This window comes from Rhagoletis pomonella, unplaced genomic scaffold (assembly GCF_013731165.1).
Source record: "Rhagoletis pomonella isolate Grant_MI unplaced genomic scaffold, Rhpom_1.0 Rhpom_scaffold_00005, whole genome shotgun sequence".
In the NCBI taxonomy this organism is placed as follows: Eukaryota; Metazoa; Arthropoda; class Insecta; order Diptera; family Tephritidae; genus Rhagoletis; species Rhagoletis pomonella.
Window position 1 is genome coordinate 39,114,408 of NW_023458559.1, and position 22,868 is coordinate 39,137,275.

Genomic DNA, 22,868 nt, shown 5'->3' on the forward strand with positions numbered 1-22,868 from the left:
TGATAGAAACTTGTAGGCAGCCAGTGACAGAAATCTCTATCAGTCTTGCCACTCAAATGATTTGTCAAATGATAGTCACTGTTCTTGTAGGGTTGCCACTCAAATGATTTGTCAAATGATAGTCGCTGTTCTTGCAGGGTATATAACTGCATCTAGAACTAAATAAAATTATAGCTAAAAAACTAAAAACACGCTTTTATTACAACAAGAACTAAAAAGTATAAAATCGGATCATAAACACGGTTTTTCCAAATATCCCGACTCCTGCGCCACCTATCAGCAAAATCTTTTGCGGATTTAAATCTTTTCACGCAAGTAATATATGTTCTATATATGAACCAGGCAAAAGTTTTTTTATTTATTTCTTTTCATATAAGTAATATATGTTCCAAATATGAACCAAATCAGACCATAAATGCGGGTTTTACAAATATCTCGACTCCTGCGCCACCTAGCGGATTAAGTCATCTTTTGTATTGCATTGTCCTCGAGTACTGAGCTAAGTTTGAAATTTCAAGCCTGTAGCTCATCGGGAAGTTTGTTAAATATTGACTGCAAAGCTCCAGGACATACAAAGATACATATGTACATACATACATACAAGCATACATAAAAGCTTGTAATAATAATAATAAAATCGTCAAAATTGCGATTACGACAATCTTTTACCCAGGCGACGATAAGTAAATAAATAAATAACTAGTAATTTTTAAGCGAAAAACACGACAGACTTAAATTCTCATATACAAATTTAGGATTACCGTTAATTTCTCCATGATCCAATGATCAATGATTAATGATCAAATTAGTATGGAATCACCCTTCCAATTATCGAAATCAGTTAACGTGGTCCATACATAAAAAATAATGTTCCGACGAATCATCATTATCATAACCTGCTTTTTTTAAGTCAGTTAAACAAATTTTATTGGGAGCAGGAGCGGAGCTCGGAGCGAAATAAAATACCTGAGCGGGGCTAGAGCGGAGCGATGACAAAAAAATCTGTGTTCCGAGGCCCTGGAAAAAACGCTACTGCAGTCGAGTGTTGTTTCAAGGTTAGTGTGACTTCCTGAAATAATTAAGTCCTTTTACAATGAGTAAGAAGACACAAGTCGGGGCTGGGGTGGATATTCTTAAGAAAGATGATCCACGTACATTAGATTTGTCTAGAAAACGTGCCGCGACTTTTTTCTACAGCAGCTAACTTCGAAAATCAGTATCGTTTATCCTCTCTGGTTTTAATTGAAATCCAATGCTGTTGCTTGATTTCAAATATGGACACAATTCCTTTCTTGTTATAATTTAAATAATAGACAGGGTTAATTAAGATCTACTGTCAAAGGAATTTTATTTAAATGCTTTAAAATGGGTTATAAAAATTTATAAAAATAAATTTTCCAAATCGCAGGTTAATACTTTAAATGTAATTATGTGTTAATTTTTAAATATACTTTTAAAACTAATTTTAATGTTGGATTTTCAAACCAAATAAGTAGCACATTTTTTTTTTGTTTCTTTGTGAAAAATTAAACCTATTTATATATACTCATAATATGATTTTAGAATGAATGTTGCTTGGAAAAGCTTTCACGTAAAACGGATTTTATGTATTTAAGTATGAATATGCAGTTTAAGGAGCAATCGCTTTACTCAAAATCTGCTTGCTGGAAAAATATGCTTATTGTTAGACCAGGGTTAGGAAACGTGTGGGGTATTTTAGAAGTCTTTTTTATCTTGATGCATGTTTTCACTAAAAGCCGGTTGCACTTTGTGATGAAACTATGAAAAAATCAACCAAACTTTATATTTTTCAGTCGGAACTATTTTTTTAATTCCCTTTTGCTTATTGGAAATAAATTTTTGGTAGAAATTTGGTTTTTAAAATTTGAGGTGATGTTCCGAAACGAAAATTTTCCAAAGCATTGCTTATTGATTTAATTGTTTAACAACTTTGCTTAAATGTTAAAGACCGTTTTAAACTAGACAGGTTTTTTTGTTCGAACGTAAGCTTTGGATAAATAAATAAAACTAATAATTATCAGTGGGAATTAAATTTTCTGTACTTTTTATGAGGAAATAATAAAGGACCTCATTGAAAATCAATTTTAGGCAAAATTGCGTTGAAACTCACATTAAATTTTGGAATCTTGTGTTTTACAGTATTTTTTTTTTTAGGTTCTATTCGAAAATTAAAAGCTTGAATTTTAATGCTTATTGACTTAATTCTGTAATAAACAACTCTGCTCTTGGTTTAAAAGTCTTTTCTATAATTATAATGCTTTTTATTTATCCTGCAGCCAAGAAAAAATCAAGCATCAAAAAATTAACATTAACAGCGGGAAATAAATTTTGTATATCTTTTAACAATCGGATAATAAGAGGCCTCATTCAAAATTGATACTTCATTCCCATTTACTCGAAATTTTGCAATATTAAGTTTTTTATATTTTTGAGGTTATGCTCGAAACTCAAAATAATTAAGTATTCTATGTACTTGCATTTTCGAAGTCCGTTCCAGGCGTGTAATTCGTCCCGAAATTAAAAAAAAAACTTTGCGTCAAAACTAAAAATTTTGAGTATTCTTGTTGCAATCGAATAGCTGGCTCTGACAACTAATACATATTCTCAATTGTCTTGACTCAAATTGTCTTACGTAAAAGCAGCATTAGTTGTAAAATTGTAGTGTAAAGTAGGCATCCAGACAATTATAAAGACAATACACTAGTCGAGTGGAAATTTTAGGCAATGACGTGAAATTTGCGATACGATTATATGTTTCTGTACTAAGTTGCAGCACTCTACGATGAATACTTTCAGAGATATGTTGTGTGAAAACTTTAGTTTGTATGGGAGGTGCCCCTTGACATATCGAAATTATTCTTCTTCTATTATCATCCTTTGAAGGTATAGAGTCGATGTCCAAAATTTCAAAAATTTCGGTACAGCCATGATAAAAATATAGTAAGGTAGAACCGCTAAGAGTCACTTTTAAAATTCTTGACGTTTCCAAACAATTTAATTTTTAAATTTACTCATAAACTCACACACACATTTTCATTTTCAATCTCCAGCAACAACAATTTCGAACAATTTCAATTTTATATTTTCACTTTTATATGATTTTAAAATGTTGGCAAACTTCAAAAAAAAATCATGGCCGACAAATTGAGAGAACGGTTCTACCTTGCTATGTTTTTATCATGGGTACAGCTGTTTTTTAATTAAATATTTCCTATAGAAAAATGTTTATGAATAGTTTTTTAAATTATTACAGGCATTTGGAATTAATTTCAAATCTTTTCCAAAAAATTGGAAGCATTCAAACGTGATTTTTTTTTTCATTTTTCAACATAAATAAATAAAACCAGAGCTTTTTTAAAAATCCCCACGGATAGATCGACGCGAAATTTAATTATCTTTTATTTAAAAAAGAAACTTGAAATCGGTTCATATTTGGGCTCCCAAAATTGATTTATCCACAGCAACCTTTTTTGCCCCACTGTGCGCCGTTAGTGTCGTTTGGCGTGAATTTCATATTATTTACTAAAAAATCCTAACACAATGCACTTTTTCATAATTCAGCGAATTTTTGCGATTTTGCCTTGTCTCTTTTTCTCAAATTACCCAAGACGTGACTGAATTGTCCAATTTACTGTCCAAAGACAATGACGAAGACAATTGTCAGACAATTAATTAAGAAAACATTAATGGTCTTTGTGTGAGTGTATTAGTGAAAAAGTGTGAATGTATTGCTATTGTATTGGCAACCCCGTAGCGCGACCGCTGTAAGACATTGTCTGTTATACGTCTTTGATAGGAGTACACCTACATGACATTCTCACCAGTGTCACTGTCAGCTATATGTCGCTTAGGATTCACAGCAAGAGCGACGATGTCACTAAAACCTCATTAGTGCCGATGTCACCAGTGACCATTTTCGCTACTGGGTAAATTCTCCTGTAAACGCCGTGTATGAGAAAAATAGATTTTTTGTAATTTTGTATAACGTGTTATTTTTTCCTGCTTATCTGTGAGGACAGTGTCCGGCAGATAATTAAACAAATAAATAAATAAATGTCCATTTTCGCTAATTTCTATCTAATGAATCTTCGAGACTAAGAAGATTAATTGTTCAATATTCAGCATCATTGTGTAAGTCGCAAATTAGGCTAAATTGTACGACTCGACAACATTGGCATTGTCTACTGTCGTGCTGAAATAAATAAACGATGAAAATTGTCGAAAATTGTACAGTGCTGCCAAGTTTTTCCGTTTTAATACACTAGTCGAGTGGAAATTTTAGGCAATGACGTGAAATTTTCGATACGATTCGACTCTCGAAAAACGACTTGAATTCGACACGACTCGCGCATTGAGGGTGATTAATTTTGAACTTCCATAATTTTCAATTTAAAATTCACTAATCCTTAAACGTCAGAAAAAAGTCAATCTATCAACAGCATATCTTTCCCACATGCAGATTTTCCCCAAGCAACAATTTTGATTGGACAATTCGATTTGATATGATCGGTTATTTCAATTAAGCTTAAGGGCGACACTTAGCAAAAAAAACTCCAGCTTAAAGCGAGCAAAAATTTCTGCAGCGCAAAATAACAGCGGTTGGCAAAGATCATAAAAAATGAGCAATTGCAGGAGTTCAAGCGCACATATAAAAGAATGTACATATGTACGTACGTTTGATGCAAAAAAATATTTGTATCATTGTACGTACATATGAAAATGTATGCTGCATAAACAATTTTCGTTTTTGTGAACAAAAAGCAATGAGTAAAGCACATTTTGCGTATATTTTTTTTATATAACTAAACATATTATAAACATGAATATACTATATAAATATTATATGTATGTATGTTTTGTGGGTATGTGATTGTGTTCAGCAGATGAGCCACTTATCGAATTGACGTAACCTTTTGTTGTAGTTATGCAGTCACTGATAAATTTGCGTAAAAGCAGTTTTTATTTGACCTTGGCATCATAAGGCAAAAAACAAAAACACAATAGTAGAGTACATAGCAAAACTAAGTGTGTAGCAGTAAAACGACGAAAGTTTACGTGGCGGTGGCGTGTAAGCTTAAGCTTGTTTTATGCTTATGCACTGGTTTATAAACAAACGTTTAACGGCACCATTATATGGATATGCTAAATGACACAATCTGATTTACAATGTTTGTTGTAGCAATTGAAATTGGCACGAAATTATGTTATGTAATGTTGTATGTATGCATATATTAAGTTTTAAGCAATTGGACAATGAAAAGCTTTTATTTAATGAATACACTTAGGATTTTGAATGCAACAGAATGTATAAAAAAAAAACTATTTAATAATTAATCAGCACTTACTTTTAATTGTTTAGCAACAAAAGAGTATACATTTATTTTAGTTTCTTTTAATCTTACTTCATTTCTTTTCGTAAATTTGTTTTTAATATTTGTGAGCAGTAGTTATTGTTTTCCATTTCATTTTGTTCGTCGTGCTTTATAAATACATAATTTAGTAAGAGAAAACGAACGAAAGTCACAACATTGTACGGCGATTACTTTCCATGTTCTCCACTACGCTTACGACGAGTCATCGATGGCCAGCTACAACAGCCACGCCTCTAACATTTTCAGAAAAATAAGGCATTCTTCCCTTCTCTTGCGTCCCCTGATGAAACTGCTCAGAAGAGGTAGCGCTCAGAAGCACTCAGCTAGAATCGCCACTCATTTTCTTCGCGGCAGTTTCCTTAACACAGTTTCTCTTCTCTCTGTTTCTTAATAGTTCAAGTTCGCCGTTTTGTTTTTAGTTAAATCATTTAATAGTATTTTTTTTTTAGTCTAAATTTAATTAACGCACATACATATAATTGAAATTGATAATAATTTATCTTAGGGAAATAGTTATTCATTATATGCATTGCTAATATTCGAATTTGAAATTTCTCAGTATCTAATAATCATTGTATACGATATAAGTATTTCGCTCATTTTTTGTTATTGTTCTCTTTCGTTTGTTTCTGTCTTCTAAGTAATACATAAAGTACAAGAATCGAATTCGCGTCGAAATAAAATTAAATATATGTATGTATATATAAAAAATAATCTTAGTTGTGTCAACTTAAAAGAGCACAAAGAAATGCCTCCAGCTCAATACATTTCTTTCATTTGATTTCATAGTCACATTGCCAACTTGCCTAAATTCCGCTTGCGTAATTTACAAACGTGTAAATATACTGTATGTCGCTTAGTAATATATATAAAATACGTAGTTGTTTGTATTGCAATGTAGTATGTGTGTGTGACATACGGTTTATCGTCGCGCCATAGCTGTGGCTGGCTTGGGCAAACCGCTGCGCTTGATGTTCGTTGTAGGCGGCCGCAGGCCAGATGGCTTCGGTATACCCGTTGAACCAGTGGTAATCTTAGTCAGGTTCAATGTGTTAGAGTTGGCGAAAGATACGGGCTTTGAAGCAGTAGCGGCTGCAACCGGCTTGCCAATATTGCTACCACCGCCGCCGCCACTATGTAAGCTACTACGCGATGAAGCCGAAGACATGCTCTGCAAATGCATAAGTTTACACTACATATAATATGAATTTACAAAAAGTAACTTACTTCTGTGGGTGAATGCCTGCCGCCGCTATCAGAATCGGCATCATTCGCTGGCTGTGTTTGTGGCGCTTGCGGCAACGGTGGCATACCCTTGGCGGCAAGACTGTTGAGACTATAGTAACCGGAGGAGGGCCGCACCAAGCCGGCGCGTTTCACACCAGGCGCTCGTAGGCCGGACATAAGCTTGGGTACCTTGAAAACTGATTCGTCGGCTTGCTGGAAGTATAAATATTATTTCTTATTTTATTAGGCTGTGTGTTTAAGAAACATTCGGTTACTATGAAAGTACCGGCTGCAGCGTGGCATTCGGCGTACCGTTGCCAGTACGCTGTAAATGTGGGAAAAAACAGTTTTCGCAAACAACGAATCCTCGTCACCCAAAATGAAGTGCAAACAAAAACCCACTTACCTCCCTCGCAGAGTTTGTGGAAAGACCATTGCTTTCAAAAGTGGTGGGCTTTTTTAAGCCAAAACTGCTGTTGCGTCCCGCCGACAGGCCATTTGCGTTGCCATTAAAACCAAAATTACTCGATAAGTTGTGGAAGGATTTTGACTTGGTGCCCATTGGGGATTTAACCTCATCCGTTGATGTCTTCAAAGGTTGCGTGTTGCGTTGGTATTTAGTGTTCGTGGCAGTCTTCTCAGCGCAAGCATCCTGACAGCTGTTGAGCCCAGCATGACTGACGCTGGCGTTAGGCGGTCGCAAGCCAGGCGCTGTAGCACGATCCAAATCGCCCGCCGAAATCGCTTTAACCACCGTCATCTTTTGTAAACCGGAAATATAACGCGGGCGTGAACGTGAACGTAAACGGCTGGGCGGTTCTCTTGGCTTTTCGAGCTCCCCATTGCTGACTAATGCGTTGCATCCTATCTCCGGCAAATTTCCGCCGAGTGTTGGTTTATCTTTCGGCTTCTTGTATGTTAAAAAATTCGGATTGATTTTTGATGCCGTAGTGGATTTCTTGAAGGTGTTTTGATTTCCAGTTGCCGACACAGCTTCCTTTTCTGCTTCAATTTCTGATTTATTATTATTGAAGACTGCAGCGCTGTCGTCAGATACGCCCTCTTCACACGCAATTTCATCATCGATGCAAGGCACATTTACAGCTACAAGATCGTCATTCGCACTGCTTCCTTTGACAATTTTTATTGTCTTAAAACGATCACGGTCACGTTCGCGCCGTTCTGAGAGTCTGTAAGTGCCAATAACGTTGTAATTGTTCAATACCCCTGATCCGTGTACATTTTCATGCGCTTCATCCGTCTTTCCCAAATTCTCTTCTTTTTCTTCATCTCTTTGTTCAGTCTCTTTCGGTGCACCCGCTATAGTAGCTGTATCTGCGGCAATTGCACAATTTTCATGCTTGTTATCTTCACGCTTATGTACTGTGAATGAAGCACCCAGTGAACGGGATGGCGAATGATGATTATCGCTGCCAGCGGAAATTGTTGAAAGATTTATATTATCATATAGCCGGCTGCGACGACTTAGCAGTCGTTCACTCGTTGCATTGACGTTGGCGCCACCACTGACCGTTATCGAGGAAGCCGCCGATGAGGCGGATACCGATGCGGATGAGGGGGATGGTGAGGATAAACCAGAAGGCGCTGAGCAATCGTTCAATAATGAACGCTTAAGCTCCAAGCTGGCGTTTATATCCAGTTTGCTGTAACTGCCATTACGCCTCGAATCATTTTGACAGTCAGCGCCATTCGTTTCAACTATTTTCTCGTGTATATCGACGGCATGAATATTACTATCAGCGCCGTGTTGCAAGGCTGGTGCTCTTCCCAAAGCAATGGTGTCCCGATGGAAGCGTCGTTTTATTGTCTCCAGCGATTTCTTCATTTTCACATGCTCAGCATTTACTTCCACCTTACTGAATTCTTCCAGCATATGCTCAAATTCCTGATCGTTATTGCTTGCCAAAAGCTCTTCCTCAGCGTGCGCGAGCTCCAATACATTTTGCATTTGTATGTCGGCCGCGCTTTGTTGCAGCTCTTGTGTGCGCGCAGATACTTTCTCGTAAGTCTCATTGGGATTTTCAATATTATCTAACATTTGTTCGATACTCTCAAGACGTGGCAAAGTGCCTGAAAATGTTTTCGAATTCACTTTCTTGACGTCCGACTCCTGGCCGAAGGTTTCATTCAGCACGCGTGCTGCATTCAATTTCTCCGGCGAGCCCACTATAGGCGAAAGATTGCCCTCATCTATTGTTAACTTCGAGGTCGTAGGTGTAAGATGCTGAGCGTCTTTGCCCATGCTAGCAGCATGAGGTGTTGACTCGTAGAACTTGCGTGCGGCAACTGTTTCGGCCAAATTTTCTGGAGTTTCACAACGCGTTTCTGACGCTAAACGCGGATCTGGTGTCAGCTGTTTAAATTCGAATGTTGCATTGGCTTTTGTGGGAAGACAAACAGTCTCGTTCATTGGCCATGGCTTCTTGAACGTCTCGTTGATGAGTTTAGCGGATGTGGGTACAGTTGATGGGTTATTTCCATTTCCATTTTCGATGCTTTCACACAAACTGCTTTCAACCAAATCAAAAGATGTATCACTGATTACATCATCACTAAGTAGCATTGTACGATGCATAATGTTGTTTTTGCCGTCAAGCAAGCTACCGCCACCAACATCCACTGTGATAGCATTGGCCGCCGCATTTATACCATTACCCTGCTGTTGCTCATCCTGCATGCTCTCCGTGGAATTGTCCATGGTACTGTAACCCGATGCCGTTTTGCTGAGCGCAAGTGATATATCATCGATCTGACCGATATGCGAATCTTTTATGAGTGTGCCATCGCCCGACATTGTTAGCGATTCGAGTGCTTTCCTATCGCGTATCATGTCGCTTAACGTATAACCATCACTGGTTGTCTTATTGGCTAAGTTGAACAATTCGCCACCATTTAGCATTGGCTCGTTGAAATCTAGGCTTTGTGTCGATTGTAGAAAGCTTATGTTAGTAAAGTCCGCTGATGTGATTAGTGAGTTATTCATGCGCTCCATTGACATATCCATGGAGGAACAAATGGATGAGGGGGGTGACGTGTCTTGCAAAAATGACTTATGCATCGTTGTAACTAGACCGCCAATTTCCAGATTGAAAATCGGCGTCTGAGGCGTGGCAATGGTAAATTTATGTGACAGCTGTTCGGAATGAGTTGGAAGCGTTGATTGTGCACCATTACTACCAGAGGTGTGTGCCTGAAGAATTGGTTAAAAATAGCACAGAATCACATTTAGGAAATGAGTAAATAATCTTTATTAATAATATGTACTTACAAAGGGCGATTCAAGATTTTGCGCCAACTTCCTGCGAGGACGCGTAAATGTTCTCGAGTTTAGTTTGTAAGCTAAGCGTTGTAATATTTTTATGGGCATAGCGTATCCATTCCATTTGTGTGGGTGGCCAATTTTAACCATTACATGCGATTGATAGTTGCAATGACAAAAAGAAAAAGTTCAGAATTATAATTAGCTTGTAATACCGCACCATTTATGGAATGCGATAACTATTGCAGACGTCCGGCACTGCGGTGTACTAAATAAAATATGCACTTTGTATGTATGTGAACACATTGTTAGCTGGCTGAAATTTGCACAGAAAGAAATCTTAAAGATATTAACATATGGAAATGAATGTGTAAGCTGGTGTGGGCTTCAGGGCCAAACAGTAAGAAAAAGCAAAAGAAGCGAATGAGTCATTGACATAGTTGGATTTTTGCCGTTAAATTGCTACTGACCGTTAGCACACAATCAACCACTTGATGCCGCACGCGACATTTTAACGCCATAACTACATACAAAGGTACATGTTTATTTATGTACTTACAGCCCGACACCCCTACATACTTACATAAATAATTAAGCACATTTTACAAACATATTAAATTATCACAACTTTATTGGCACACAATAGCTTGCTTACCTTGTTCCTGCTGATATTGCGTTGGTAGCGGACAATTGTTGCTTTTCCATTGCTGCAATATGTTCGAAACGTCATCGTGTGTTTTATCTTCCAAGCAGCTGCGCAAATAAATCAATACAAATAAAAACAAAACGGATATATTGCTTATTCTTCAAGAGAGCTGCATGCTATGCGGGGTCTTACGTACATAAAAGAATCATCTTTCAACGCTTCATCGATGTCCAAAATGTCCATTGTTACTCTCTCTTTTTCCGTCGCTTTAATAGGCAAACTTTTGTGACTTCCAAGCTCCACTTCAACGCTTCATCCACCCGTTGTAGGTCTTCAGTAGAGGGCTTTTGCTACTGCTGTTTATTGGCGTATGTATATTTAAAAACTATTAGCGTGCTTTTACTAACTAAATAAATAAAAAAAATACTAAAGAAAATTCAGAGTTTATAAAAATTAACTAAAATATATTTGCGACAAAAAAGCAATGAAATCACGGCTGCGTTCCCATTTCCCCTTTCCATAAAATGCCAATCATGTAGAGAAAAAAAAACAAAGTCGCCCTATTTACTTCAATTTGCTATTTTTCCCCACTTAATTAATTTTTCACTTAATTTTTAAAACATTATTATGCAATTCACAATTTCACATCCACTATCTGCTAATACACATAATTGTTGCCTTTTTCAAGTGGAATTATTCACCTATTTTATAAATAAAACCGAAAATATGCAGCTCTCCCTACAATTTTAATCCAGCTGCTCGTTGAGCGATTACAAAGAACTGTCGAAGGTGTACGAAAGTTGTTGATTGCAGTACTAAAATTTTATCGATTACTCATTAATATGTATCGATATTTGAACCAGTGGATCTGAGTGGGTCCTTGACTGGGACAAGTAAAGAATAGGGCCCGTTTGTGCCATGGGCCTATTGAGCCTTGCGTTGAGCTAGAAATGGGTGGGCTGGCCCATGATTCAATAGTTAAAGATTTGCTCACTAGTGACCTTAGAGTTTTGACACTCCCTTACAAAAGGTTACACACACAAACGCAGTCACAGTGACTTGTTAAAGGAGCCGATTTTGTCAAGAGGGGACGAGAAAACTGTTTTCTGAGCACACCTTTTATTATTGAATCAAGGGCATGGCCCGCCTTTTTACTGGTTTTAGGGCCAGATTTTCAGTGCCAGTTTAAAACATTTTCATTTGCACGAAAACTTCGTGGCGGCAACATTATTGATGTTATATTATAAAAGCAAAAATTTAGCTGTTTTTTTTTGTTGAAATCATTTTTATTATGTACTTGGATGTGAAATAGCATATTTTCTAAATTTTTTAAGCGTTTAAATCTTGCAAAAACATTTGTTACGAGCCATTTTACAAATGGTTTTATTAAAATAAAATAATTATTACAAGTTCTCTGCCTCTCCTTCACTCGTCGCTCTCTTCTCTATATACAACAGGCATCGTGTTGCCGCTACAAAAGTTGTCGTGTGTAAATGAGCACTTACGGACCAATTTCCGTTAATTTGTGAACGTTAATTTTTAAAAGCGAAATACACCACACAAGCAGCTTGTCGAACATGTTTTTCTTTTTATTTACATTTAGGGGATTCCCTTAAACTCGTAAAGTCCTAAACTGTGTAAACTCGTAAGTTTACGAGACTGCTACGGGAAGGCCGCCCTTATGCGAATGTGTAAACAGGTCCGCAAAGTGACTGTTTGACAGGTTGAGAAGGGTTTTGTGAAAATATTCCTTTTTCGTAGAATTTTTTACAACATCCCGCCAGCTCGAATGAGAGCTAAAATCAGAGAACGTTTATAAACGACGTTTATTTATTTTTACTTATTATTTCTAATAATGAATACGAATAGGCGTATTTTATTCAAACAGCACTAGCTAATAGCTAAACCTTGGTCAAATAAAACGAAATTAGCTTATTTCCTATGTTAGATTTTTTTGTACGAATGTCTGCTTCATGATATTAGAGCATATGGTTTACTTAGAGACTTAAAAATGCTTAGTTCGTATGTGCTGTTTATCTCAGCGGGCATTAAGGCATAATAAGAAACAACTAACTATCTCATTGACCTCTTTTATGACAAGCATACATGCATATAATTTTGATATTTTTTGAAAATTCTCAATTTTTTATATTTTTGGGAATATAAATTTATAAACGCCTCTTTCTGATTGGCTGAACCAGAAAACTTTTGGATGCTGAATGGCAATACCATTCAAATCACAGCACTTTTTTTTTGTTTTCCTTGTTTGTTTTCATTCTTGGGCATGCATCAAAAACGCTCAGAAATTTACTTTTTTCTCTTTTGATTGCGTGATCTTGTTAGTTTGTTCATGCTTTAAAGCGGTTTGAACAATTATCAGCATAGCGGCCAGAAAAATAAAAAAATTTAATTTTTGTTCAAATATCCTTCAAACGCCTTGTCAAAAACTGCTTGCTTTATGTATGGTAAAATCGCCTCATTCCCAACGGAATTTTCACCGAGAGATTACGTTACTTACTGTCTCCACAGGAAAAAGTTTTTATCTTGATAATGTTATCAGGCAAAATTTTGCCAATGGAGACCGCATATTGCTCTTGGAAAGCAATATAATAATCAAAGCTTTTATCTTGATAAATATTACCAGCAACTTGGTACTTTGACAGCTACATTTTCATTTGTTCGATAACTTCGTGGCGGCAACGTTATTGATATTTTAATATAAAAGCAAAAATTTAGCTATTTTCTATTAAAATATTTGTTATTATGTACTTGGATGTAAAATTCAATTCAAAATTGTTTAAGTGATAAAACCCGCAAAAATAGCCATCTTACAGATACTTTTAACAACTTGAAGTATGTTTGACAAGCCGCTTGTGTGGTGTACTTTACCCTTTATAAATAAATGTCATGAATGAACTCTGTCCGTTCATTTATCACAAGGCGAATTCATATGACAATTTGTGGCGTGAAGCAGAAATCCACGAATTCACTTTTTAGCAAAGCACAAAAGCAGCACGGGAGAAATTGATTACAAAAATTCAGTTGCAAATAATTTCGGATATAATAAAAGACATAAAATACAGTGCTTTTTATTTTAGTGCCGTGTTTCACTCGAATTGCTATTGCATTTTATGAATATTGTATTTTTCAAGAGGGGATCAACCACGCTGTAAAATTTAAGTAAGTTGTAATGGAAGGGCACTGCTTGTGTCAGCACCTGCGTAGAAGTTTGCGTCAACGCAGGCATTGCTGCTTTTACCACAGTAACTAAATTGTTCGAAATGTAATTTTGTTTTGATCGGTTGTGTAAAACTTGTTTTACTTTCAATTAACTAAGAAAGTGCAGTTCTATTTACCAAAAGGCTGGCGTCTTTATTTTAATGGACAAAAGCGTTTAGGTATGTCGGTGAAAAATATGCAATAAATGTGACCAACGCTGCTTCAAAGAACGTGGTCGCTGCGCGTGTTTCATTCCTTATATGTACAATTGTGCAAAATGAACGAAAACGCTAACTACTGAGCAAGGCGCCTTGCTACTGGACAAACACGAAGGCAATACTCATATATATATTAATTTAATGCATTGCGTTGAAATCCTAAATAAAGCAAATAGTAAAGCAGGCTTAAGAAAGAGCGATTGTTATATTGATTAAAAACATGTGTATGTATACGGTTATGTGCGCTGCTGCGTCGTGATTACTGCGCGACGTTCTTTGTTTATATGATTTACTGGATTTTCCGCAATAAAATTTACATCGCTTTGCCACGTTTACTAGGTTGTTGTAAACGCATAGCAAAATGCATATCGTCGTTTAAAGTACAAAACCACTTATCAACAAAATGCAAAACCGCATATCAAGATTATGCAAAACCGCGCATGTGAGGTTGCATAAATTATTTTTAGAGAGTAAAAACACTAATATTTCAAAATGGTTAACTTTTTTATAAAGCAATCGCATTTCTGGCCAGTATACTATTTCAGGACGAATGGATGAGGACTGAGTCAAGAGCTTGTGTGAGCAAATCCAATGTTTGGCAGCGAATGTCAGTTACGCGGTTTTGCAGAATGACGATACGCGGTTTTGTAGTTTAAACGACGATATAAGTACGTAAATAGCATCTGCAGGGGAAAGTTTTCAAAAACCTGTTAACAAAATTTACATTTGACCTATCAATTTTGTTTAGGTATTTTAACGGCATTCCTACTAGCATAGTAAAAAAATTAGCTATATATAAAAAATATTTACGCAAATGCATACACATGCGTTCGAATATTGCTGGAAGAATACCGCTTTTGCATTCCAAAAATGCATCGACTGCCAGAAAGACTAAGACGGTTTTTACACAGTTCAAGTATTGAATTCAATTCTGCTCGCATGTGGAAGAGAGGGGATGAGAAGAAAAGGTCTGTACCGTCAAGTTGTTTGAACTTTCTTTCTTTGATTTTGACATTTTCGTTGTCCCCCATTTAAAGAACCAAAGACTTGGAATTCAACAGAATTGAAGTGTGTAAAAGCAAATAGAAAATACAAAAGAGAATGAGCAAGAATTGCTTTCAAGTACTTGAATCATGTAAATCGGGTGTAAGCAATGCTCCAAATAAACAGAGCGGAGAGTGGAAATTTCAACCAAAATTTCACTAAGTATTTTTAGAACAGATTAAACTCCCTCAAATCAACTTTAAACTTTGTATTTTTTAACATTAACTTATGTCTTTAAAACCTCTTTTGTTGCAGCTAATAGTAAGACGTGTTATTTAACAAAACATCAACAAAATGGCTCGCGGACATCAAAAAATTCAATCGCAAGCCAAGGCTCAAGAAAAACAAGCCAAAATGAAGAAGCAGCAAGGCCACAGTGCCACTGATCAGAAGAAGGCAGCACAAAAGGCGCTCGTTCATGTATGCGCGGTTTGCAAGGTACCCTACTAATATACATTTCTTTTCATATACATCTAATCTAACTTTCCCCCCTCCCCTAAAGTCGCAAATGCCCGATCCAAAAACGTACAAACAACACTTTGAGAATAAACATCCCAAAAATGAGATGCCGCTAGATTTGAAGGATGTATAAGCGGAGTTGTGTTAACACTATTGTCAGCGCTTCAGTTATTCACATTGACATTGCCAAAATCATGATAAAAAGTTTGAATACACTAGTAGGAATATCATGGAGTTACATGATCTACCCCGGCGATGACGAAACTGAACTTTTTTTTATTTATTAAACAGTGATTTTTTGGTATACAAAATTAGTGAAATATTTTTCTTTGCTACTTGAAAACAAACTAATAAAATGCACCCAAAATTAAACAAAAAGAAAAAAAAAAATAATGCATAAATTTTGTAATAGCACATGTGTACATACATGCATACGTGAAGTGGTTTGTTACTGCCGCGCTGCTGCTTTGCTTCCGATGTCTTTAAACGCAAAAGAAAAAAACAATAAAAACAATTGCAATTGATTGCAGCTTTTTTATAATAACTATTACATACCTACTCAATTTCTTCTGGCATTGCACGATGATATTCTACATACATATATACTATATTTAAGAGTAAGATTGTTAAAAAGCGCAATTACAAATGAAACCTTCAACCCATTTGTGTAAAGCGTAGTAAATGATTAATATAAACGTAAATACATACATACATATAAATTTAGTATTGTGTCAAACCAACATACATAAATACATACATACACAATTTTGTACTATGTAAATTGCACATTCTCATGATGTTGCAATTAATTCCCACATTGGCTCATATTCTCCTCATGTATAAATTTGCCTATGTATTTTTAAAGTAGTGAAATTATGTTTTAATTGATATATGATGAAATTCAATAAATATGATTTGAAAAAGAACAGACTTTGGAGATGTAAAGTGTTTGCTACGATGCGATGTTGCAGCTACAACAACAATATCGAAGTTGAGCGAATATGCTTTACATAAACTTTCTTGAGCTTTTGGTCACTATTGTGTAGTAGATGCTTTCAGACATGCAAAGATAATGAAACAGGACAGTCGGGTCTACGTAACCGGAACGACCCTGATACATATCTGGTCAATGAGTGTTACTCCAGCATCAACCCCCAAAAACTCTTTGGGGAGTTTGTATGCTGTTACAATAACAACAACACAATTAATTCTTAAGTAAAAAAATAACTGACTTCAATGTTCATATAAAATTGCAGTAGTTAACATGAACTAAACCAAATTAGTGTGGTAAGGCGGTATATTTAATTTTCCGATAACAAAATAATACATATTTAGATAAAAAAATATTCGACGAATTGATAACGTGCTCATTTTTTTGAACCCTGTTAAAAAACATTGTTCGCATGAAGTTGGGCGTAAGCTTTCAAGAAAACTCACCCCTAAAGAATTCCTACTAAAAAGTATGCCAGTTCTCGATGAACAATGAACTAATACGGGATGTCACTTATCGGAAATATACATATTCGGCTGTTACCCAATAGCATTCAAAAGTGTATGGTTCATTAAACATCCAAGCATCTTCTTTGATATATTTCCAAATTACTAAGCTACATATCGTCACCTGAAATGCAGGAAGACGTAACAAACATTTATTTATTTATTTTTTACAGTCTGTTAGACTTATATTGCAACAAAGATTTAACATTCTTATAATTAGATTTTAGATTTAAAATGTAAATATTAAATATTAAATACAAAATACAAAATACATCATCGTTGAAATGCAAAAAGTCGATAACTAATTAAAAATTCAAAATTCACTTTTTGGTTTATATGATGGATTTCAACGAATTACAACTCCCCACATCATTTTATGAAAAAAAAAATTAAAATATTAGTCACGACTTTTTCCATTTCATTTACGATGCTGTTACGTCTTTTTGCATTTCAGGTGACGATATGTATGGCTGCTTTCCAAAACGTCAAAACCACACTAGAAGAATAAGCCGAACTTGCGCAACCTAGTAGAAAACTAGCATCTAACCGTGGTTGCACACATTTGGCATTAAAATCTCCTGAGGTCTAGAAATAAAAGAGACTGATGCTTTGTATTTTGACGTTTTGGTATTCACCCTATTATGTTTACTTTTCATTAAAGCTTTTATATACTTGTTCCATAATTACATATGTTTATTTATTTATAGATACATGATTCAGGTGCGCCTTTCCAAATTTACTCGCTTCCTCGTAGTTCTACACAGCATATACGCGCACACATTTAATTGCCATAGTTGATTGTGGACCCCATGGTTTGCTGCATCTCCTCTTTACATAACGTTGCTCTGATGGTTTGCACTCCATTTTTTGATTTTTGCTACATGCTGATCTATTAATTTCCTGTGTACATTCACCTTTTGCAACAGTTCCGGCACAACAACCAGTAAAGCTTTCGTGAAATACTCGTGTAGCATTACTGTAACCGTTCGACCATGGTTTTGAATTAGTTTCAGTATATTCTAAATGCCCACCAGCAGAGACGCCCAAAACGATATGATACTAAATATAAAATGAAACAAAGGAAAAGAAATGGCTATAAGAAAATCCGCAAATTGAAAAAAAAAAAAAAATCATTACACTTTCAGTATATTGACCGTTGTTTGCAATGCAGCCATACTTGTCGCCATCAACGAACAAAGCAATTTGCTCCGACGTCCATATCATAGTGAAATTATGGTATTTATCAGGCTTCACACCTGTATGGAAGGTCATGTGGCTGGTACGTTCGAAAACGTATTTGTTATTGGGTTTGAGTTCCAAGTTTAGTATGACTGGTCCACCACGTATGCGATAATTCTCCAAGTCCTTTGAAGTGGCATATGCAATACGAAGTTGCTTACGCATGGAGCAATTAAGTTTGTCTGGCTGGAGCATTACATCTGTTCGTGGAGAAATAATTTTTTAGTTCCAAAATTCAACCAAGTGTCGTATTTCGGCTACTTACACGGAAATAACCAATCACCTTGAGGGAGCTTTGCATTTACCTCGATACGTCCATACGTAAAGCTGAATGTATCTCTTGTACTGATTTTGGCAGAGTCCACAGGTGCTGGATACAAATAATGCATTCTCGAATCCTTTTTATAGGTGCAGGGCTCAACTCGATTCTCATAGCATGTTGCGCCCTTGCATCTAGAATTAACAGAAAAACAGACTTTCTCTGTTAGTACACTAATTACTTTCGAGTAAGAAATACATTTTTATTGATTAGGTAAATTGTTCAAACAAATATGTAGAAGAAATTGAGCTTGCATAAACGAACTCAGTTGACCCCTTTTGTGAAGCGTAAGTCAGTTCCTATTAAGCATATTCTTATGTATTCTTAAACTAAAGCGTTCGACTTACACCGACTCCCTACCTTTGAATGCCGTTTTAGGAACACATCCACCTGACGTGGACGAGACAGAGCTTCGTCTGCATCGGGAGACTCGCACCACCATAGCCCAACTTTGCTCTGGCTACTGCAGCAGGTTAAATTCTTATCTGTGCAGGATAAATGCAGATGTGTCTAACGAATGCCAGGCATGCGGAGAGACCTCGCCACTCGCGACACCTCTTCGCATACCCAGTAAATCCCACTCAATTAACGCCACTGTCCCTATGGACTAATCCAGTCGGAGTTGCACACTTCCTGGATTTGGCAGGACTGAGTAGCCGCTACAACAATATCAACAATATCCCAGAGGGTTTCATCTTATATGTTGTTATTGTAACAGTATGAAAATTCCCCAAAGAATCTTTTTGGGAATGTTGTTGGAGTGACAGTCCTTGGTCAGATATACCTGGTTGTTGCTGTTGTAACAGCATACAAAATCCCCACACAGTTTTAGGGAATGTTGCTGAGGTGACAGTCCTTGTCCAGATATAAATTCGACTCGTTCAAACTATGTAGGCCTGATAGTCTTGGGAACGTCTTTGTTTTCCGACTCAGTGAGCCTTAGAGCATGAAAGCGGACAACGTCTACAGAGGCGGACCGGTTCTCTCCCAGTGCTAGGCTTGTCCAGTTAGATGTTAAAAAATGAGGGGTGTCGCAGGATTCTCGCACGCAGGCTTTTGACACTTCCAAGTGCATCCGCGACAGGTCACAGTTTAGCTCAATGCACTCGCAGATGTCGGTTCAGATTGCTGGAAGCAATTTCTGCTCTGCGTCAACTTAAAGAGCCCGATTTGGCAGCACCATGCTATTTTTCTAGGTGCCGAGGCTGGTTCCGACTACGCCTTGTTGAGTGCTGGCTGCAGTGTATTGCATTGGTCCACTGTTTCTTTCCTATCACGCAGGTACCGTCTAATCTGACGAGGTGGCGGATCTTTTGGGAGGTAATGCTCTTTCACCGATAGTATATGGCCTTTGTCATGAAGATGGTGATGAGATTGCATGCTGTAGACGAGGTATGTATATGAAGTCGCTCTCCAATCAAGATAACGCTGATAGCTGCCGCCCACGATGGTGCGTCGTAAATTGTCTAAATCGTCTCCGAATTGGCCGATTATATTGTAAGTGGCCTGAAAGTTTTCTTCGTTAACTTCGCAGCAACATGCACTTTCTGGAAGCAGATCCACCTTCCAGGCACATCAGAAAGCATCGCTCTGAACTGAAGAACGAGATCCAGAATTGCTTACAATAACTACTGGACTCGACGCTGAACAAACAGGCAATTAACGCTTTGCCACCTGGTTTTTTGAATATCGTCATCGGAGTTTAAATACCAGCCATTAGGGAGAAAGAGCTTCTACTGCCTCGAGATACTCGCGTAACTATGACATGAGATTTCCTAAAAATGTGTCATTAAAAAGCTTTGCCATGGTAAGTCCATCGAAAACGCGCTGCACGAAATCGTGTGGCGCATTGAGAAAACCTTAGCGATAAAGGAATACACCTTGATAGCATTAGGCGTAGTGCTAGACAAAAAGCTGAACTGGGCACAAAATGTACAAGACCGTGTTAAGAAAGCAACGGTAGCCCCCTACAGATGTAAGGGTCGAGGGTACTAGGTTGGAGATACGCTCAATTCTAAAGAACGTAAACATACCGGACACGGATTACTGTGCACTAAGTCTGAACTTCATAAAGAGGTATGAGATTTCCATTACAGGCTGGATATTCTGAATTATGGGCAGGAGGAGCTTCTGATGAAAAGGGATCACTCCATCTCTACACCTATGGGTGTAAGCTAGACGGCGAGGTAGGAGGGGGGTCTTCTCAGCCCGTATGGGGCTGGAAATATCATTTCGCTTTCCCAATCACTGCAGGGTCTTTCAAGCAGAAGTCGCACCGGAACATACCAGGCAACGAAACGGCAGACGAAGTTGCAAGAGACGGCACATCCGCTCCACTTTCGCAGGCCTGGAAGGGTTTAGGCATGCCGCTCGTTACCTGCAAGCTAACTTTAAGGGACCTACCCCTTAACCCTGGAAATACATTCTTATTGTTGTATACGTAAACCACACACATTGTCGGATCGTCGTTTCGACAAAGAATGTACGTCTACGGTTAAACTAGCAAGGGACAGACATAACCGAGGTACGCGTACGGCAACTTCTGGGTTTCGCGTAATCCACAGCTTTGACAAGATTACATACATCGCCTGCGTTATTTTGGAGCGCAGTACCCTCTGCCATGACAATCCCTCTTCGAAGGGAAATGACTATTTCTCCGATCTCTCTCGCCTCTCGCAAAATAGACTGCAATTGCATTCACGGCATTGCCCAAGGAAGTCAGACTAACACTTTACGTTAAGGTTGACGGTACACGCAAAGTGCAGAAAAAGCGCTTTACCGACATAACTTCGTGCTGGTTACTGCAACGGGCTGCGTTAAACCGATTACAACTTCAGACAACTCGTGCCATCTTAGCAGGATAGGAGTAACGCTGCTACAACAACAACAATAACTGCACCAATTGGAGTCCGACCGATTCCCAATTATTGGCCGATGCCGATGCCGATTCCTTAAAAAAAGCTACCTGAATATCAATTCATTCAAAAACAAATGTTTTTAATAAACTTTTATATTTTTTGGATTAAACAGCTATATAATAGCCCAAAAGATGGCTGGAACCACAAACTGATTCCTACGATGCCAGGTTATACAAAATATTGATTGTAGAAACAAAACCAGATACTCTTTCATAAATATTCTCCAGTTGATTGATGAGGTGTGAGCCGGAGTGTAATAAATTATTATAAAAGTTACAAAAAACAATACAAAAACGAAAAAATAAAACAAAAGACAGTTAAAGATAATAGCATGCAAACATGCAAACATTCAATCACAATATCATTTCTAGCATAATATTTTTAATTTGAAATTATTATTATTTTTTTAAACAATTAAAATACTTTCTTCTCATTTTTGTTTTTTTAACTTTTTTTAAACCATAGTTATATAAGACTTAATTATAATGGCTGATCAACATTAGCTGAGTAAAGAAAGGATACAAGCTCTTTAAATAAATGAATATCTTAAGTATTCCATATACTTGTTAAATTATTAAATTAAAAAAAAAAAAGAAAAAAATTGTTTCTGGCTCTGTGTGCTTAATACAGCTAAAAATTATATGATCTAAAGTTTCTATCTCCTGGCAAACAAAACACATATTAGATACTAATGTTAATTCGAAACTTACTAAGATACTATTTCCCATAAGTATGACCAACCAAAAGCATATTAATTAACTTGATAGCATAAGAACTCATATTAAGATTCTTAGAAAAAAATCACTGTTTCTCACAAGCCCTACCCCCATTAGCAAAAAAAAAAGTCTTACCCTTAACCAAACACAAATCCTTAAAAATCCTACTCCAATCGTTCCAAATTAAATTATGTAAGCTACTTAAAGCTTCTTTAGGAGTAAAATCTATCCTTAACTGCATTCCTCTATCCACTGCAGCTTTAGCAGCTAGATCAGCCTTTTTATTAACAATCTATCCCCACATGACTAGGTACCCAAAAAATCCTAATACACTCCATACCAGAAACAAAAACTAAACTTTTATAATAACAAAAGAAAGACATAAAGAAATAAGAGGCCTTCCACACTATTTCAATTGGTCAAAAACTGATTTTGCTCGATTTTCTGATATGTTGCAGAGGAGGTCCCAAAGTGTTTGTAAACGCGAAAAAAAACAACAGCAATTTATTTTTCAAAAGTTATACAACATCCAAAATATTAGGAGTCTCGCCGTAAGCCATTGTTTATCACATAATAACTCGATAAATTTTGGTTGTAACAAAAAAATCAATTACTGATTTTTTATTGACAAAGAGTGAGAGATTTATAAAATTTTATTTTTTTTTACTCCAATTTCCATACGTTTGTTAATGA

At 36.7% G+C, this 22,868-nt stretch overlaps 3 protein-coding genes across 5 annotated transcripts; 1 reads left to right on the plus strand and 2 right to left on the minus strand.

The window, feature by feature from the left end:
• Nucleotides 1-4,765: 4,765 nt before the first annotated feature.
• LOC118738915 lies at nt 4,766-11,322 on the minus strand. Of its 2 annotated transcripts, none has more exons than XM_036469964.1 (7): nt 11,248-11,322; nt 10,743-10,902; nt 10,556-10,653; nt 9,910-9,980; nt 7,027-9,831; nt 6,621-6,833; nt 4,766-6,564 (listed from the first exon to the last, which is right to left on the minus strand). In XM_036469964.1, exons 2-7 carry the CDS (start codon nt 10,787-10,789, stop codon nt 6,316-6,318), a joined length of 3,483 nt encoding a protein of 1,160 aa, XP_036325857.1. In that variant the 5' UTR covers nt 10,790-10,902; nt 11,248-11,322; the 3' UTR covers nt 4,766-6,315. The 2 variants fall into 2 exon arrangements, with proteins under 2 accessions (XP_036325857.1, XP_036325858.1); XM_036469965.1 differs by having other exon boundaries at nt 10,743-10,952; nt 11,248-11,315.
• A 2,189-nt stretch (nt 11,323-13,511) lies between these two features.
• LOC118738928 (zinc finger protein 706-like) lies at nt 13,512-16,030 on the plus strand. Of its 2 annotated transcripts, none has more exons than XM_036469979.1 (3): nt 13,512-13,726; nt 15,283-15,465; nt 15,530-16,030. In XM_036469979.1, exons 2-3 carry the CDS (start codon nt 15,322-15,324, stop codon nt 15,617-15,619), a joined length of 234 nt encoding a protein of 77 aa, XP_036325872.1. In that variant the 5' UTR covers nt 13,512-13,726; nt 15,283-15,321; the 3' UTR covers nt 15,620-16,030. The 2 variants fall into 2 exon arrangements, with proteins under 2 accessions (XP_036325872.1, XP_036325873.1); XM_036469980.1 differs by lacking the exon at nt 13,512-13,726 and adding an exon at nt 14,004-14,098.
• A 1,534-nt stretch (nt 16,031-17,564) lies between these two features.
• Nucleotides 17,565-18,507, minus strand: LOC118738924 (beta-1,3-glucan-binding protein-like). The gene is made up of 2 exons (XM_036469976.1): nt 18,121-18,507; nt 17,565-18,042 (listed from the first exon to the last, which is right to left on the minus strand). The coding sequence occupies exons 1-2, from the start codon at nt 18,415-18,417 to the stop codon at nt 17,740-17,742; spliced, it is 600 nt and encodes a 199-aa protein (XP_036325869.1). The 5' UTR covers nt 18,418-18,507; the 3' UTR covers nt 17,565-17,739.
• Nucleotides 18,508-22,868: the final 4,361 nt, after the last annotated feature.

Excerpts from the sequence above, each read along its gene's own strand:
- LOC118738915 (XM_036469964.1), bottom strand. The coding sequence starts at position 10,789 with ATGGACATTTTGGACATCGATGAAGCGTTGAAAGATGATTCTTTTAT. Across the intron at positions 10,654-10,742 it reads TTGAAAGATGATTCTTTTAT|CTGCTTGGAAGATAAAACAC; the intron begins GTACGTAAGACC and ends TTATTTGCGCAG. Across the intron at positions 6,834-7,026 it reads CCACAAACTCTGCGAGGGAG|CAAGCCGACGAATCAGTTTT; the intron begins GTAAGTGGGTTT and ends TTATACTTCCAG.
- LOC118738928 (XM_036469979.1), top strand. The coding sequence starts at position 15,322 with ATGGCTCGCGGACATCAAAAAATTCAATCGCAAGCCAAGGCTCAAGAA. Across the intron at positions 15,466-15,529 it reads ATGTATGCGCGGTTTGCAAG|TCGCAAATGCCCGATCCAAA; the intron begins GTACCCTACTAA and ends CCTCCCCTAAAG.
- LOC118738924 (XM_036469976.1), bottom strand. The coding sequence starts at position 18,417 with ATGCTCCAGCCAGACAAACTTAATTGCTCCATGCGTAAGCAACTTCGT. Across the intron at positions 18,043-18,120 it reads ACGGTCAATATACTGAAAGT|TATCATATCGTTTTGGGCGT; the intron begins GTAATGATTTTT and ends TTTTATATTTAG.